The sequence below is a fragment of the Ylistrum balloti genome, unplaced genomic scaffold (genome assembly GCF_031769215.1).
Source record: "Ylistrum balloti isolate Yb309-2 unplaced genomic scaffold, AGI_CSIRO_Ybal_v1 Utg370498, whole genome shotgun sequence".
In the NCBI taxonomy this organism is placed as follows: Eukaryota; Metazoa; Mollusca; class Bivalvia; order Pectinida; family Pectinidae; genus Ylistrum; species Ylistrum balloti.
In genome coordinates, this window is record NW_026782323.1 from 43,085 (window position 1) to 62,673 (window position 19,589).

The 19,589-nt window shown below is 35.8% G+C and overlaps 1 protein-coding gene across 1 annotated transcript in view; it reads right to left on the reverse strand.

Moving 5' to 3' along the window:
- Window positions 1–7,044: 7,044 nt before the first annotated feature.
- The window catches only part of LOC132555491 (dopamine receptor 2-like), a 42,646-nt gene continuing 30,101 nt past the window's right edge, over window positions 7,045–19,589 (reverse strand). Inside the window, exon 2 of the mRNA XM_060219841.1 lies at window positions 7,045–7,803. Coding sequence (XP_060075824.1) covers window positions 7,115–7,803 — 689 coding nt within the window. The 3' untranslated portion in view covers window positions 7,045–7,114. The remainder of the gene's footprint in view (window positions 7,804–19,589) is intronic.

The following is a 19,589-nucleotide window of genomic DNA, read 5'->3' on the forward strand; positions in this document are numbered from 1 at the left end:
ACAGTGTGTAACAGTACTACTACAGTACTACTACAGTACAGTGTGTTACAGTAATGCTACAGTAAAGTGTATACTACAGTACATTGTGTAACAGTACTACTACATACAGTGTGTGACTGTCTACTACAGTACAGTGTGTTACAGTACTATTACAGTACAGTGTGTAACAGTACTACTACAGTACAGTGTGTGACAGTACTACTACAGAACAGCAGTGTGTAACAGATATATGTTACTCTAGTTAGTAACCATGGTAACTAACATTGTAATTAACATTTACATATCACAAAAACAATACCATTTAAATGAATGATGCTAATTAGCAAAATTCAAAATATTTAAATGTCAAAATTCACTGTTTTGAACAAAAACTTTTTAGCAATTCACTAATAAGTTATCCTGTTAATGATCCTGATTAGACAGAACTTAGAACATCACAATGTCTATCTTCAGGTCCTCAGTAGAATACCACTCAGCTGAAACCCCCTTCACTTTGTAAACAATATATGTGTGTGTAAAAATCAATATGACATTTACTTTAATGTGTAAAAACATTGCTGATTCCTCCTGGGGAAAAAAGTGGTAAAAAAACATTTCTGTTAAATATTTTTAGTTAATACCTTTGGATAATCTCCTTTTTAAAAGTAACTGTTTATATTAAACTACGCAGTAACCCTATCTCTGTGTATTGTATGTTTGCCATTTAATCAGCAATAAAATACATAAAATTACATTGATATTGTATTTTGTCTGTTTTTATATATATTCTGTTGTACATGTGTCAGAAAACTCCGGAATGTGATTTAACATGATATCAGAATACTCCGGGCTCCTATTTAACAAAGTGTCAGAATACTTAGGTGTCAGACTATATATAGGATGCTTGAATACTCACGGCTGAGATTTAGTATGATGTCAGAATACTCAGAGTAGATTTAAAAGGATGTTAGAACACTCAGAACTCCGATTTAAAACTCAGGACAATGATTTAACGGGATATCAGAATACTCGGGACAATGATTTAACGGGATATCAGAATACCCGGGACAATGATTTAACGGGATATCAGAATACTCTGGACAATGATTTAACGGGATATCAGAATACCCGGGACAATGATTTAACGGGATATCAGAATACCCGGGACAATGATTTAACGGGATATCAGAATACCCGGGACAATGATTTAACGGGATATCAGAATACCCGGGACAATGATAGAATACCCTGGACAATGATTTAACGGGATATCAGAATACCCGGGACAATGATTTAACGGGATATCAGAATACCCGGGACAATGATTTAACGGGATATCAGAATACCCTGGACAATGATTTAACGGGATATCAGAATACCCGGGACAATGATTTAACGGGATATCAGAATACTCGGGACAATGATTTAACGGGATATCAGAATACTCGGGACAATGATTTAACAAGAACTGACGCACATTTGACGATTGAAAGGCTGAGCTCATCTGTTGGTCTGGTGTACATGCCCCATATTTTCAATATGTGTCACAGATACGCATTCCATGGATTTTTTTTAAAACAATGAATGCACAAAATTAGACAAGATCTCGCCAATAATTGTTGATCGTGTTTATTACGATCACGTTGTGTCAAATGTATTTTGGGATCCTATATGAAACAATGAAGATTTATACAGTTTAAGACATGAGTTAGATGTAAGATACCAGGTTGTTTGAGAATAATTAAGCATTGCTTTCTTATAACTCGTATCAAGAATTTTCCCTTGTAAAATTGTTATATTGTAAAAAGAAACAAAAAAACGTACGAACTTTTAACCCAGCTACAAACTTTGAATGTACAGTTTCATCAGCACCGAAATGTGTCATTAGGACTAAATCCATTAAGTATTTGAAATGTAGTTGAAATACAATTATTTGTAACCTATAGGCGCACATTTTCAGAATAATGACGACATGGAGAGTTTTCTGTCGTGATGTGCAAATTTTGTCGCTTGAAAGCAAACATTTTGTGTGAAAAAAACTCATTTCGCGCGCGCACCCACACCCGCACCCTGTTTGTCTGTCTGCCTGTCTATCTGTCTGGTTTCACCACGGACTTAGACTTATCACTTAAGGATACTAATTTGCGATTTACGTGCAGGGCGGTGATTGGCTGCTTTTGTTTCGTCTGGTCGTAGTTCATTTAAAATCATTAATTACTGTGCCCCGATGAGTTTCAGGGAACAACCAACCAAATGAAAATGAGACCTTTCAAATGTTTAAGTTTATAAAATGTTTGGCAGCCACTGATTGGCGATTGAACTATGCAGTTCCAAAACAGATATACATGTATATCGTGTTGGTAATTATTCATAAATAATGTTGATTACATTTGATAAGTTTGATTAAGGTTTTGTTCAATGTTATATTGCAGTTCAGATAATCAATACATGAACAATTCAGAGTTTCTAGATTGTTTTACGGCGAAATTCATTCAATTCTAAAATATCCCCGTTTACGTGACATGACTACGTATACTAACGTACACGTGTATAAGTTCTGACGAGATGCTATGTTCGTCATTTATAATCTGCACAATTACCACTTATATTAAACTTCAAGTATCAATGTTGTCAGCTAAAATGCTGCGTATTACCAATAGTTAAAGACGACTGTTTAAGTTGTAAGAGTCGATGTGGAAAATTATTGACTTTTTTGTTGTTGTTTTAATTCTAATTTCAACTCCAGGTATGTGTTTTCAGTCACGTAAGAACTAAAATAGTGTTTTCTTTTTTTCTAAATGATTTAATTAAAGGAAATTCTCGGATCTATTTCATTTCTACTCTCGCTTTCCCTCCCTGTATGTATCTGTCCGCCTGTGTGTCTTTGTGTGTTTCTTCTCTCTGTCCTGCCGTATGTCTTTCATTGTGTATGTCACTCAGTCCAACCCTTTCTCTGATGTCTGTCTGTCAGGCTGTCTGTCTGTCCGGACATAAGTAAGTTTGTGTATGTTGCTGTCGTTCCGAATGATAGTATGTCTTTATGTATATCTGCCTGTTCGTTCATCCATCGGTGTTTGTTTCTATCCGGACATCGGTATCTCCATCTGTAAGTGTTTATATTTCTGTTGTCTGTCTCTGTATCCGGCTGTCCATTCCCATTTTTTGTGTGTCAATATAAAAATAGTCACAAGTACATCTATATCATACAGCTGTAATACAGATAGGAGACGGAACAATACAAATATCACAAGAACATCCATATCACACAGTAGTAATACACTTAGGTGACTGGACAATACATATAACACAAGTTCATCCGCATCATACAGTTGTAATACAGTTAGGAGACGGGACAATACAAATATCACAAGTACATCCATATTAAACAGTTGTAATACAGTCAGGAGACGGGATAATACAAATATCACAATTACATATATATCATACGTTGTGTTGACGTAGATTTGTGGCCAGAATGACATGTTAATGTGGTAGGAATGTGTTGTTGTTGATGGTGTTCTGACGTAAAAAAAAAAAGGTTTTGTACACTAATTAATTATCGTTTATAACTAGAAATTAAAACTTGGAATACATTGATTCAAAAAACAAATTTATTGTAAAATAAAATTTAAACATAAATATAACCATAGAAAACAACGGGATACATATATGGACGATAGTTACAACATTACATTTGGGAAAGTTCAAATGAAAATAGGACCAAATTCAAAAACACATCTACTGAAATATTATACTTGGATTATAAAAAGCAAGGATGTATGTTTATTGACAAATCCGACAATATCAGTTCAGTACAATATGGGGGAAGCCGAGATAGGCCGAAGCATAAAAATTGCTATATATCATTTCATGTGCAGAAAAATATTAATTACGTTAATTATATGATTACCGTGACGTAATATTGTAATCTTGTGGCACACGATATCATCATTATATGCTTTCACCTTACGGTCAAAATACTGAATAACACTCAAAACAGTTTTTTCTCTTCCAGTTCAATTTTTCAATTACTACATTTCTTCTTTCAATGTTTAGTTGAAATGTCAAAAATACTTCCTTCAACCATGTTCGTTTTGATTAATACGTTTTAAATATACGGGTGGAATCTTGTTAGTCTAGACACCCCGGTTTGTGTGTACAGTAGAACCTCGTTAGTCTGGACACTTTGGTTTGTGTGTACAGTGGAACCTTGTTAGTCTGGACACTTTGGTTTGTGTGTACAGTAGTAGAACCTTGTAAGTCTGGACACTTTGGTTTGTGTGTACAGTAGAACCTTGTAAGTCTGGACACTTTGGTTTGTGTGTACAGTAGAACCTTGTTAGTCTGAACACTTTGGGTTGTGTGTACAGTAGAACCTTGTTAGTCTGGACATCCTGGGTTATGTGTGTAGTGGAACCTTGTTAGTCTGGACATCCTGGGTTGTGTGTACAGTGGAACCTTGTTAGTCTGGACACTTTGGTTTGTGTGTACAGTAGAACCTTGTTAGTCTGAACACTTTGGGTTGTGTGTACAGTAGAACCTTGTTAGTCTGGACATCCTGGGTTGTGTGTACAGTAGAACCTTGTTAGTCTGGACACTTTGGTTTGTGTGTACAGTAGAACCTTGTTAGTCTGGACACTTTGGTTTGTGTGTACAGTGGAACCTTGTTAGTCTGGACACTTTGGTTTGTGTGTACAGTAGAACCTTGTTAGTCTGGACACTTTGGTTTGTGTGTACAGTAGAACCTTGTTAGTCTGGACATCCTGGTTTGTGTGTACAGTAGAACCTTGTTAGTCTGGACACTTTGGTTTGTGTGTACAGTGGAACCTTGTTAGTCTGGACACTTTGGTTTGTGTGTACAGTGGAACCTTGTTAGTCTGGACACCCTGGTTTGTGTATATACTATAGAACCTTGTTAGTCTGGACACTTTGGTTTGTGTGTACAGTGGAACCTTGTTAGTCTGGACACTTTGGTTTGTGTGTACAGTGGAACCTTGTTAGTCTGGACACTTTGGTTTGTGTGTACAGTAGAACCTTGTTAGTCTGGACACTTTGGTTTGTGTGTACAATGGAACCTTGTTAGTCTGGACACTTTGGTTTGTGTGTACAGTAGAACCTTGTTAGTCTGAACACTTTGGGTTGTGTGTACAGTAGAACCTTGTTAGTCTGGACATCCTGGGTTGTGTGTACAGTGGAACCTTGTTAGTCTGGACACTTTGGTTTGTGTGTACAGTAGAACCTTGTTAGTCTGGACACTTTGGTTTGTGTGTACAGTGGAACCTTGTTAGTCTGGACACTTTGGTTTGTGTGTACAGTGGAACCTTGTTAGTCTGGACATCCTGGGTTGTGTGTGTAGTGGAACCTTGTTAGTCTGGACATCCTGAGTTGTGTGTACAGTGGAACCTGGTTAGTCTGGACACTTTGGTTTGTGTGTACAGTAGAACCTTGTTAGTCTGGACACTTTGGTTTGTGTGTACAGTAGAACCTTGTTAGTCTGAACACTTTGGGTTGTGTGTACAATGGAACCTTGTTAGTCTGGACACTTTGGTTTGTGTGTACAGTGGAACCTTGTTAGTCTGGACATCCTGGGTTGTGTGTGTAGTGGAACCTTGTTAGTCTGGACATCCTGGGTTGTGTGTACAGTGGAACCTTGTTAGTCTGGACATCCTGGTTTGTGTGTACAGTAGAACCTTGTTAGTCTAGACACTTTGGTTTGTGTGTACAGTGGAACCTTGTTAGTCTGAACACCTCGGTTTGTGTGTACAGCAGAACCATGTTAGCTGGACATCCCGGTTTGTGTTTGTGTGTACAGCAGAACGATGTTAGCTGGACATCCCGGTTTGTGTGTACAATGGAAAATTGTCAGTCTGGACACTTTGTTTTATGTGTACAATAGAACATTGTTAGTCTGGACATACTGGTTTGTGTGTACAGTGGAACCTTGTTAGTCTGGACACTAAAGTTTGTGTGTACAATAGAACCTTTTTAGTCTGAACAACCCGGTTTGTGTGTACAATAGAACTTTGTTAGTCTGAACATCCCGGTTAGTGTGTACAGTAGAACCTTGTTAGTTTGAACACCCCGGTTTGTGTGTACAATAGAACCTTCTTTGTCTGGGCATCCTAGTTTTTGTGTACAGTGGTACCTTGTTAGTCTGAACACCCTGGTTTGTGTATATACTATAGAACCTTGTTTGTCTGAACATCCTGGTTTGTGTGTACAGCAGAACCATGTTAGCTGAACATCTTCGTTTTTGTGTACAGTAGAACCTCGTTAGTCTGGACACTTTGGTTTGTGTGTACAATAGAACCTTGTTAGTCTGGACACCCCGGTTTGTGTGTACAATAGAACCTTTAACTCTGAACACCTCGGTTTTTGTGTACAGCAGAACCATGTTAGCTGGACATCCTCGTTTGTGTGTACAGTTGAACCTTGTTAATCTGAACACCCCGGTTTGTGTGTACAATAGAACCTTGTTAGTCTGGACATACTGGTTTGTGTGTACAGTGGAACCTTGTTAGTCTGGACACTTCGGTTTGTGTGTACAATGGAACCTTGTTAGTCTGGACACTTCGGTTTGTGTGTACAGTGGAACCTTGTTAGTCTGGACACGTTGGTTTGTGTGTACGGTAGAACCTTGTTAGTCTGGACACGTTGGTTTGTGTGTACAATAGAACCTTGTTAGTCTGGACACTTCGGTTTGCTGTTGGAAATGGAAAGTAGCAGGTCTACAGATTTTGTTACTATTTAGATAGGATTATATTGGCACCTCCGTGTCTAACCTCAAGCATGTTTGAGTATTGCTAATTCTGAAGAGCCGTCTCGTCATTGTTTAATATCATTGGTCAAGTCTGTAAATAACATTACGATATAAATAAGGTTTCAGAACGTGAGGTAACTGCCACGGTGCAAAACAGCATGTCGGAAGTAAGCTGGTATTACGTCATATCCGTCAATCACATCCGTTAACGAGATCCATCCTGTTTCATCATATTTGTCTCTGCTGACCCTGTCAGTGGATATGAACTGTTTATCCATGACTTGTATATATTACAACACCAATAACACATCAAATATAAGACTCGGGTTGAAAATCCATCGAATTGTTGATGTTATTCTCCCGAACAGACCTCTGTCATAACAAACTCTCCCTGTTCATAATGTAGTCTGGCTGTTTCTGACATCGGAACAGGATCCTGATTCCTTCCCGAAACTTCCGGTTCAAACACGTATATATCACAGAATTCATAAAACTGTTACACACTGCGACCCAGGACACAATGAACGTAACATTGTTATCTACAACGGCTAAACTGAAGAGACGAATTATCTCCACTACAAAGTATGGCATCCAGGAAATTTCAAATGTCAAAACAATTGTAAATATCACAATTTTAGATTTCATTGATGAAAGTGAATTCCTTGATTGGGTCTGTCTTTCGATACTGTTCATCTTAAGACGATGTTTACGAGAGAGACAAAACAACCTCAGGTTTAAAACCAGGACCATCGTAAATGATGGCAGAAGATACACAGCTATCAAAACAAATGTATATGCGAGATTTGTCTGCCATTGTGGGCTACAAATATACACTTTGCGCATGTCCCGGAAGTGGCCAACTGCCGGAAATACCATGGGAATGTCAATAAGGAATACAGCGATCCATATGAAAGCGATGCAGACATATGATGTCTTGTTGGTCATCCAGCGTGTATACTTCAACGGCCTGGTCACCGAGATCCAACGATCAATGGTCAGCACAAGCAGATTTGAAATTGACAACGTGGTGGAGTAAAATTGTAGGAAACCCACAAACGTACAAACTGAAATAAACAACGATCTGATGTTTAATTTCAAACCACTTATTAATGAATTTAAAATAAAATATGAAATTAATAATAAGATATATATAAGATATAGGTACATAGATAAAAGGCGAGATTTAATAGCTTTTGTTTTCATGTTAATAACGATAACAAACATATTCAGGTTTCGTCTCCTTAAATCGAGACGGTCATTCGACTGATGGACAAAACTTGACGGAAATTGATCACCCTGCCCTCTGAGTCCTGTAATTTTTAAAGGCTCGTTGTATATTGTGAAAAAATAAAAATACCAAAGTCATGTGATATTTAAACAGATATGACACCAACAAGGTCACTGTCCCTTGGGAGCGTAAACATGACACAAGGAGAAATCCGGGTACAGTTGATAACGGTCAGATTTCGCTGATGTAAACAATTATCTCCAATATTTTAGGAAACTGGCCGTTTTTTTTCCACAGAAATAATAAGATGTCATTACATCTTAATACACAAGGAAGAAAACACGAGCTATTCTTCGGAAAGTAGACACTCCTTTGTATTTATATATAACCGTGGTTTAATGAATAAACCAGCGTAGTATATATAACTGATTTTTATTCTAATCAGAACAATATGGTATAATACCTAACGAGGTTCCGAACCAATTAAAATATTTCAGCTGTATACGTTTCTTTCTGGCAGGAGTGTCTGTCTATGTGTCTGTGTATCTATACAGTTATGTGTAAGTGTCTCTGTAAGATGTGTCTTTCTGTGTGTCTGTGTATCTATATCTGTCTCTGTAAGATGTGTCTTTCTGTGTGTCAGTGTATCTATATCTGTCTCTGTAAGGTGTGTCTTTCTGTGTGTCTGTGTATCTATATCTGTCTCTGTAAGGTGTGTCTTTCTGTGTGTCAGTGTATCTATATCTGTCTCTGTAAGATGTGTCTTTCTGTGTGTCAGTGTATCTATATCTGTCTCTGTAAGGTGTGTCTTTCTGTGTGTCTGTGTATCTATATCTGTCTCTGTAAGATGTGTCTTTCTGTGTATCTGTGTATCTATATAGTTATATGTAAGTGTCTCTGTAAGGTATGTCTTTCTGTGTATCTGTGTATCTATATCTGTCTCTGTAAGATGTGTATTTCTGTGTATCTGTGTATCTATATAGTTATATGTAAGTGTCTCTGTAAGGTGTGTCTTTCTGTGTATCTGTGTATCTATATAGTTATATGTAAGTGTCTCTGTAAGGTGTGTCTTTCTGTGTATCTGTGTATCTATATCTGTCTCTGTAAGGTGTGTATTTCTGTGTATCTGTGTATCTATATAGTTATATGTAAGTGTCTCTGTAAGATGTGTCTTTCTGTGTATCTGTGTATCTATATAGTAATATGTAAGTGTCTCTGTAAGGTGTGTCTTTCTGTGTATCTGTGTATCTATATAGTAATATGTAAGTGTCTCTGTAAGGTGTGTCTTTCTGTGTATCTGTGTATCTATATAGTTATATGTAAGTGTCTCTGTAAGGTGTGTCTTTCTGTGTATCTGTGTATCTATATCTGTCTCTGTAAGATGTGTCTATCTGTGTATCTGTGTATCTATATCTGTCTCTGTAAGGTGTGTCTTTCTGTGTATCTGTGTATCTATATCTGTCTCTGTAAGGTGTGTCTTTCTGTGTGTCAGTGTATCTATATCTGTCTCTGTAAGATGTGTCTTTCTGTGTGTCTGTGTATCTATATCTGTCTCTGTATGTGTCTTTCTGTGTGTCTGTGTATCTATATATATATGTAAGTGTCTCTGTAAGGTGTGTCTTTCTGTGTGTCTGTGTATCTATATCTGTCTCTGTAAGGTGTGTCTTTCTGTGTGTCTGTGTATATATAGTTATAAGTGTCTCTGTAAGATGTGTCTTTCTGTGTATCTGTGTATCTATATCTGTCTCTGTAAGGTGTGTCTTTCTGTGTATCTGTGTATCTATATCTGTCTCTGTAAGATGTGTCTTTCTGTGTATCTGTGTATCTATATAGTTATATGTAAGTGTCTCTGTAAGATGTGTCTTTCTGTGTATCTGTGTATCTATATAGTTATGTGTAAGTGTCTCTGTAAGATGTGTCTTTCTGTGTATCTGTGTATCTATATAGTTATATGTAAGTGTCTCTGTAAGATGTGTCTTTCTGTGTATCTGTGTATCTATATAGTTATATGTAAGTGTCTCTGTAAGATGTGTCTTTATGTGTATCTGTGTATCTATATAGTTATATGTAAGTGTCTCTGTAAGGCATGTCTTTCTGTGTATCTGTGTATCTATATCTGTCTCTGTAAGGTGTGTCTTTCTGTGTATCTGTGTATCTATATCTGTCTCTGTAAGGTGTGTATTTCTGTGTGTCAGTGTATCTATATCTGTTTCTGTAAGATGTTTCTTTCTGTGTATCTGTGTATCTATATAGTTATGTGTAAGTGTCTCTGTAAGATGTGTCTTTCTGTGTATCTGTGTATCTATATCTGTCTCTGTAAGGTATGTCTTTCTGTGTGTCTGTGTATCTATATAGTTATGTGTAAGTGTCTCTGTAAGATGTGTCTTTCTGTGTATCTGTGTATCTATATAGTTATATGTAAGTATCTCTGTAAGGTGTGTCTTTCTGTGTATCTGTGTATCTATATCTGTCTCTGTAAGATGTGTCTTTCTGTGTATCTGTGTATCTATATAGTTATATGTAAGTGTCTCTGTAAGGTGTGTCTTTCTGTGTATCTGTGTATCTATATAGTTATATGTAAGTGTCTCTGTAAGATGTGTCTTTCTGTGTATCTGTGTATCTATATCTGTCTCTGTAAGATGTGTCTTTCTGTGTATCTGTGTATCTATATAGTTATATGTAAGTATCTCTGTAAGGTGTGTCTTTCTGTGTATCTGTGTATCTATATCTGTCCCTGTAAGATGTGTATTTCTGTGTGTCTGTGTATCTATATCTGTCTCTGTAAGGTGTGTCTTTCTGTGTGTCTGTGTATCTATATCTGTCTCTGTAAGGTGTGTCTTTCTGTGTGTCTGTGTATCTATATCTGTCTCTGTAAGATGTGTCTTTCTGTGTGTCAGTGTATCTATATCTGTCTCTGTAAGGTGTGTCTTTCTGTGTGTCTGTGTATCTATATCTGTCTCTGTAAGATGTGTCTTTCTGTGTATCTGTGTATCTATATAGTTATATGTAAGTGTCTCTGTAAGGTATGTCTTTCTGTGTATCTGTGTATCTATATCTGTCTCTGTAAGATGTGTCTTTCTGTGTGTCTGTGTATCTATATAGTTATATGTAAGTGTCTCTGTAAGGTGTGTCTTTCTGTGTGTCTGTGTATCTATATCTGTCTCTGTAAGGTGTGTCTTTCTGTGTGTCTGTGTATCTATATCTGTCTCTGTAAGGTGTGTCTTTCTGTGTGTCTGTGTATCTATATCTGTCTCTGTAAGGCATGTCTTTCTGTGTATCTGTGTATCTATATCTGTCTCTGTAAGATGTGTATTTCTGTGTGTCTGTGTATCTATATAGTTATATGTAAGTGTCTCTGTAAGATGTGTCTTTCTGTGTATCTGTGTATCTATATAGTTATATGTAAGTGTCTCTGTAAGATGTGTCTTTCTGTGTATCTGTGTATCTATATAGTTATATGTAAGTGTCTCTGTAAGATGTGTCTTTCTGTGTATCTGTGTATCTATATCTGTCTCTGTAAGGTGTGTCTTTCTGTGTATCTGTGTATCTATATCTGTCTCTGTAAGGTGTGTCTTTCTGTGTGTCTGTGTATCTATATAGTTATATGTAAGTGTCTCTGTAAGATGTGTCTTTCTGTGTATCTGTGTATCTATATCTGTCTCTGTAAGGTGTGTCTTTCTGTGTATCTGTGTATCTATATCTGTCTCTGTAAGGTGTGTCTTTCTGTGTGTCTGTGTATCTATATAGTTATATGTAAGTGTCTCTGTAAGGTGTGTCTTTCTGTGTGTGTAAAAACAAGAACAAGGAAATAGTAACAACAACAATTAGAAGCTATTTTATTCCATTACAATACATATAGGTACTTAATTACAATGACTGATAGAATTGTTGAAGTGCTAAACAGATTGCATGTTCTCTGATAAAGATGGTTCTATTCTGTATTCCTAGACTAAAACATTTAGATGTATAAATTCATTTTATACGGATGTTTTTTTTTCAGTCATCAATATTGGAGAACCGAATACATACCTCATACATATTTACTCTGAAACTGTATATGTATCTTGATCATCGTTTGATCCCTTGTAGTTGTACGATGACAAGGTGTAGTAAAACACGGCTAATTATTATACTAGCTTTGAAGGTAAATTTTAGTATGTCATTTATCAACGTATGCATACAAAGCGCGAGGAAATCTTTGTCAAGCTAATGACAAAAACAATATTGATAGATATATATAGATATTTATTTTACAACAATTGTGAAGCAAGTTTTTCCAACTTAAGTCAATTACTCTTGTTGGGCCGGATTGAAGGTGCGAGGGGCCTTAGTGTGGGAGAAAACCAAGGTGACCACCATATCTCTCCGGGAACCGAAACCTTTACGTTTAGGTAAAAGGCGAGTGCGTTACCATTGCACCGCCCGCCCAACCACTTAATCGAAATGAAAGTGACAAGAGAGCGGATGAACTAAAAACCACAAATATTTTATTTCTCTTTTTGAAAGCATCGGATCATTGTTGCATAACTCTTGTCGGATTTTTTCCGAATCAATATCCGGATGAACGGTTTCATTTAACAAGCCCCAATTGTTCCGGAACTCAGACTAAATCGCCATCGTCATTTATCTTTATAACGACAAGGAATGGTGTATTGGACACGAATCTTAGCGATGTGAACCGAATAAATACATATTATAATGATATAGTATTTATTCTGAGAATATGAAGACTAACCTAATTTAAATGAACACCACGTGTCAATACATGCTTAACGTCTATAGTTAATCAACCTCTATTTTCATTTGATTGTCTCTATAAAGGAGTTCATTTTTCTTCCATTGATCTCGATGAATGTTACATTTTTATGATAATAACAGGAAGCCGTCACCATCACGTATTGTGGTGTTATGTTAGCTTTTTTCCTTTATACATCAAAAATATCTTTTATTTATTTCATTTATATCATAAGTTTACTTAGATTAAAGCCCTAACGCTTATTTATTTGTCTATCTATTTATCCTATTTATTTATTTATTTATTTATTTGTCTATCTATCTATCTTATTTATTTGTCTATCTTATTTATTTATTTATTTGTCTATCTATCTATCTTATTTATTTGTCTATCTATTTATCCTATCTATCTATTTATCCTATTTATCTATTTATCCTATCTATCTATTTATCCTATCTATTTATTTGTCTATCTATTTATCCTATCTATTTATTTGTCTATCTATTTATCCTATCTATCTATTTGTCTATCTATTTATCCTATCTATCTATTTGTCTATCTATTTATCCTATCTATTTATTTATTTGTCTATCTATTTATCCTATCTATTTATTTATTTGTCTATCTATTTATCTATCTTTATTTGTCTATCTATTCTATCTATTTGTCTATCTATTTATTTATTTGTCTATCTATTTATCCTATCTATCTATTTATTTGTCTATCTATTTATCCTATCTATTTATTTATTTGTCTATCTATTTATCCTATCTATTTATCTATTTGTCTATCTATTTATCCTATCTATTTATTTGTCTATCTATTTATCCTATCCTATTTATTAATTTATCTATTTATCCTATCTATTTATTTATTTGTCTATCTATTGATCCTATCTATTTATTTGTTGATCTATTGATCCTATTTATTTATTCAATAACAATTGTTGTATCTATTATTCATTCTGTTATTTGTTTATGTATTTATGCGTTTGTCTGTTTTTGTTTGTTTGTCAGAACTATTGTTTATATCTACAAATGCAAGTCTTTAATTTAAACATTCCATCGTAATCCTATCAGGACTCGGGGCTAATAAATCTTTTTAATGACAACAGGTAATGTCTGTTAACACGGACCCGGCTTCGCAGCAAGCTTTTTTCCGAGTTTCATCATGTATTTCCAAATAATTTATCGTAAATGAAATAAAAAAAAATCCTAACACATAGTGAAACATTTCTAGTCACAAGAGACACACATGACAAATATGAAAGTCCTATCTCTTACGGTGCAATAGTTATGGGCAAGGTTATTGTTGATAGCAGACAAACAGACAGACAGACATAATATGCCCGCGATCTTTCGATCATAAAAATAATAAAATATCTCAGTATAAAGGGAAATTAGTCGATTCTAAAATCTTCTAAACTGTAAATACTAACAATGCTAAGATCAACTTTGGCTAACATATCCGCCATTGTGCAACTGAAAGGGCTTTTTACATATATAACCATTCTGCTAATAAAAAATACAGTTTTCATTTTTAAAAATCCTAGTTTTATTAGTAAATCGGTGTGTCGATTTGCGTTCGATTACTGTGTAGACCTGTAGGAGGCGGGCTCATTAAAGATAACTTTATTACCTTAACTCTAACTTACAAAAACAAGCACTTATCTATCGGCACACTGTTCAGGTAATTTGAAGAATGTATGTAGGTCATGTTCAAAATCCGCCCTATATAAAGATTCGTGGGGAATTTGACTGTTTGTCGGTTTCACTACAGCATGCATCGATTTTACCAACACCTAGAAAACTTTATCAAAAAAAACCCAAAAAACAAAAAAACATTTGCAGACATTTTATTGAATATAAATCCACTGATCATGTTTCCTCTTTCAGACAATGATAAAAAATGTAGGAATATTGTATATCAGTTGGTTTAAACGGCAAATTTTGCCATAAACAATATGCCATGAAAAAAATGTCACTTGCCCTACCAAGACGTACCTGAAACGAAAGCATTGGATTAAATAGTGCTTGTCTAACTACTATATAGTGATCAGTTCCTGTCAACAGGTATTGCCTCTAGTGAGGTTATCAGGGAGTAGTAGTCCTGTTGTTGTGAGACAGCAAGGTCTCCTAATATGCCTGTCCTCTTAGGGCAACAGCCAGATGTGGGCCTTTTTCATAATAGGACCAGCCATTGATCCTTGCGCATGCCTCAAAATGGGACTTATAATCAATCCATGAGGTGGAAGCATCGTATGTGGCGGCATTTTCCCCTGGGGAGGGGTATTAAGTTGGAAACTTATACAGAAATACTTTTTTCTCTAATTCAATCTCTATTAGAATCCATAATATAGGATGACAGTTAACTATGTTAACAAGATGTTTTATGTGATATATATAACACAACACAAACTGTTTATGGAATTCAGATGAGTGTTAAGACCATTGGGCCTTTTCTTTTGTCAAATCATGTAGTGGTGAATTTTTATTGAAGATTTGTAAGATTTGATATATGGGTCAGGTTGCTATCAAATAGTTTTACCTTTTTTGAAATTCTTTTATGGTGTCCAGATCTGGAAAAGTAAGTTTTCAATTTTTGTCATTTTAGATCATCGGACCATGGGTAAGTTTTTGTAGTCAGATGACCGTTAAGGCCCATGGGCCTCTTGTTTGTTTGATTATGTTGAAAATTTGAATTTACAATTATGTACGAATATCTTTGTTCATGTTTGTGTTCATGAGTGTAATTTGATCTTCATGTTCACACTCTGAACCTGTTTTGTATTATTGAAACTTCAACCTAAGTGTTATTTTCTTTGTACCATGATTAAACAATGGTCCATTTACAAAACACATTTTTCTTCTTCATTTACATGTTTGATGACTGTGATATTTTATGATCATGATAACAGTAATATCTGAGGTGTTTTATCTATTCGGCAATAACTGAGTTTAATAAATTCTTGGAAGACTTGTCCATAATTGTGTGCTTCAACCACTGTTGTATTCAGGAATTCGACGTTAAGGAATATCTGAGGTGATTCGTCTGGTTATCAATATCTGAGGTGATTCGTCCGGTTATCAATATCTGAGGTGATTCGTCCGGTTATTAATATCTGAGGTGATTCGTCCGGTTATTAATATCCGAGATTGATTCGTCCGGTTATCAATATCTGAGGTGATTCGTCCGGTAATCAATATCTGAGATTGATTCGTCCGGTAATCAATATCTGAGATTGATTCGTCCGGTTATCAATATCTGAGGTGATTCGTCCGGTAATCAATATCTGAGATTGATTCGTCCGGTAATCAATATCTGAGATTGATTCGTCCGGTAATCAATATCTGAGGTGATTCGTCGGTTATCAATATCTGAGGTGATTCGTCCGGTTATTAATATCCGAGATTGATTCGTCCGGTTATCAATATCTGAGGTGATTCGTCCGGTAATCAATATCTGAGATTGATTCGTCCGGTAATCAATATCTGAGGTGATTCGTCGGTTATCAATATCTGAGGTTGATTCGTCCGGTTATCAATATCTGAGGTGATTCGTCCGGTTATCAATATCTGAGGTGATTCGTCCGGTAATCAATATCTGAGGTGATTCGTCCGGTAATCAATATCTGAGGTGATTCGTCCGGTTATCAATATCTGAGGTGATTCGTCCGGTTATCAATATCTGAGGTGATTTGTCAATGACGTCTAGGAAGACTTGTACATAATTGTGAGCATCAGCTGTTGTAAACTGTCCGTGAAGTCTAAAATGACCTGTCCATAAACCACCATATTTTTAACAAAGACACAATTTATAATTCATTCTCTCATGAAAACTTTGACAAATGTATTGTGTTGGAAGAATGTCAATTATCATTATTGGAAGCATTATTCGTGCATGTGGTGGATTTTTTTTTTATTATTGACAAAAGTGATACGAAGTGCACCTCGCATATTGATTTGGATTAATATCTTCACACATACGGTTTTAAAAGGCGCAACACAAAAGTGCTCTTTGTACTTTCTGCAGCTCACATATCGAAATATGCACAACTACCTCTCCGTCCGTCCGTCCGTCCGTCATAATTTTGTCCGGAACATAACACAATCAAAGTACTGAAAGTACTGGTATGCTAAGACCATTAAAAATAAATTCTTTGTTATTAGCTTGCTGTATACTGAAACCAACTATATGCAAGCAGTAAATCATTGCATCCCATAAAAAATGACCAGCAGATATCAGAAATAACAAGCATAGTAGTATTACTTATGTAATACATGTCCCAAGTAGGCTCCAGGATGCAATGATAGGGAAGTTGTCCATTTCTTTGGATACATTGTAGGGAATATTGATCTTGGACACCATATTATCACTTTAAAGACTGCGTATCTTATTGGTTTAAGACCATTAGTTAGACAATCATGCAAATAACATGCTACATACAAATAATGGACAGCTTCATTTTCCAGATTGTTTGTAAATGACTGCATAAAAGTGCCAATTTTCTAAAACAAACATGACTTGTCACCATAACTTAAAACAGAAGATGCCTATTCTTCCGGAAAACCTGGTCTTATTCTCCTTGTACTTTTTCAGGGAATCTTCAAGTAGATATTGTCTTTGTTCCAATTTTTCATGTTTATATATTCTTTGTTCTCTAAAACTTGTCGCAAGATATTTTATTCCTCTTGTATTATCATTTTTTAACATCCTGACAGTGACCTTGAACCTTGAAATTTGCAAGATGTGAATATCTTTTAGGTAGTGAAATTTGATAGAAAAACGAGGGTAATGCAAAGGAAAACACCCCATGCAACTATCCGTTTTTTGACTGTGACCTTGATCTTTGACATCTGACCCTGAATTTCTAAAGAAACAGACTTCTCCTCATAAGGGATACATGTTCCAAATTTGATTAAGGTATACTAACTGTCTTAGTCTCAATGCGTTTACAAGGTAATCATATAGTACTTATGCAAGTACTGTGACCTCTACATTCAATCCTCAAAATCATTACTACATCCTTTCCACATTGCCCAGGGATAACTGAAACTGTAATCCAAATGATAACTAATACCCCCAACACCCACAGCCTTAGTTATCTCCCCATGGTGACCTTTTGCACAGAAACATCCTCTGAAACACAGCGGCATGTGCACATGTTCCCTAATATTCCTGCAAAGTTTTGTTGAAATTGGTCCGCAGGTTTAGAAGTTTAACGACATGCAAAACCTGTCTATATTGACCAGTTGCCATGGCAATCAATATTTCGAGGGGAAAATGGTGCATGCACATCTACACATTGTCCCGAATATTACTGTAAAATTTCATTGGAGTTGTCTAGACAAGATGTGACTACAGACAGACAAACAGATGGATGGACAGATAGACAACTTGATTCAATTTACCCACCCTTTTGGTGGTATAAGAATGCACACGAGTGCTTACAAATTCCATGTGGACAGACATCATGGAAAAAAAACTAATAGTGATAATAATAACAAGAGATCCCAGAGGGATCTTGGCGCCCACCATTTGAGGATCTGTTTTCAGTTCTTGAAGATTTGTTTATTTTTTGTTTGTTTGTTACAGGTGTTGTAAATGTTCATGAACTGGTCTTCATTGAATGTACTCAATGATTGCACAAGATATTTTTATTAAGCACCTATTAGCAAATATCATTTGAAAAAGATCCCAAAGTATTATTAGATAGCAGTCAGTTACAGGTGGATAATGGGCAATATGCTGTATTACTGTCGACATCCAAGATGGCTGCCTGTGGGCCAACTTGATTTCAAATCAGTCCAAAAAAGGTACAATGCACAACTAGGGACCAAGGGAAACCAATATCTATGAAATATCAGAAGGATCCATCCAGTACTTCCTCAGATATAGCAGTAACAAGATTTTACTCTCAAAATCCAAGATGGCTGCCTGTCAGCCATCTTGATTTCGGATCAGTCCAAAAAGGTATATTGCACAACTTGGAACCAAAGGGAACCTGCATATGAAATTTGAGAAATATCCATCCAGTACTTTCCAAGAAATAGCAGTAACAAACTTTTACATTCAAAATCCAAGACGGCCACCTGTCTGCCATCTTGAAATCGAATCAGTCCAAAAAAGGTACAATGCACAACTAGGGACCAAGGGGAAGCTGCATATGAAATTTGAGAAAGATCCATCCAGTACTTTCCAAGAAATAGCAGTAATTAACTTTTACTTCCAAAATCCAAGATGGCTGCCTGTCGGCCATCTTGAATTCGAATCAGTCCAATAAAGGTACAACGCACAACTAGGGACCAAGGGGAACCTGCATATAAAATTTGAGAAAGATCCATCCAGTACTTTTCCAGAAATAGCGGTAACAAGAATTGTTTACGGACGGATGGCGAGACGGACGGACGACGGACGACGGACGCAGGGCGATTTGAATAACCCACCATCTATTAGATGGTGGGCTAAAAATAAAAACATGATAAAGATGCTTATATCTTGTTTTCTTTATTCAGTATTCTTTCCATGCTTTGATCAGCAATGTAATCTTGTCATGTCAATATCCTAGTACAAGATTGCATACACAAAATTGTTGTAGGTAGACTTTTAAGATAAATAAAAAAAAATACATGTCTACGTTTAAATGAAGGTTTTAAACTGAAGTCGTATTATGTTCAGTATACAGTGATTTTTCTAGACAATTGTAAACTATAAACTCGGTATACAGCGATCTTTTCTACACATTTGTAAACAACAAACTCAGTATGCGGTGATCTTTTCCACAAAAAGTTTTTTTTTTATATATTGTATACACTAAACACAGAAAAAAATACGTAAACCTTTCTATGTACACTACAAACTCAGTATACAGTGATCCTTTCTACACA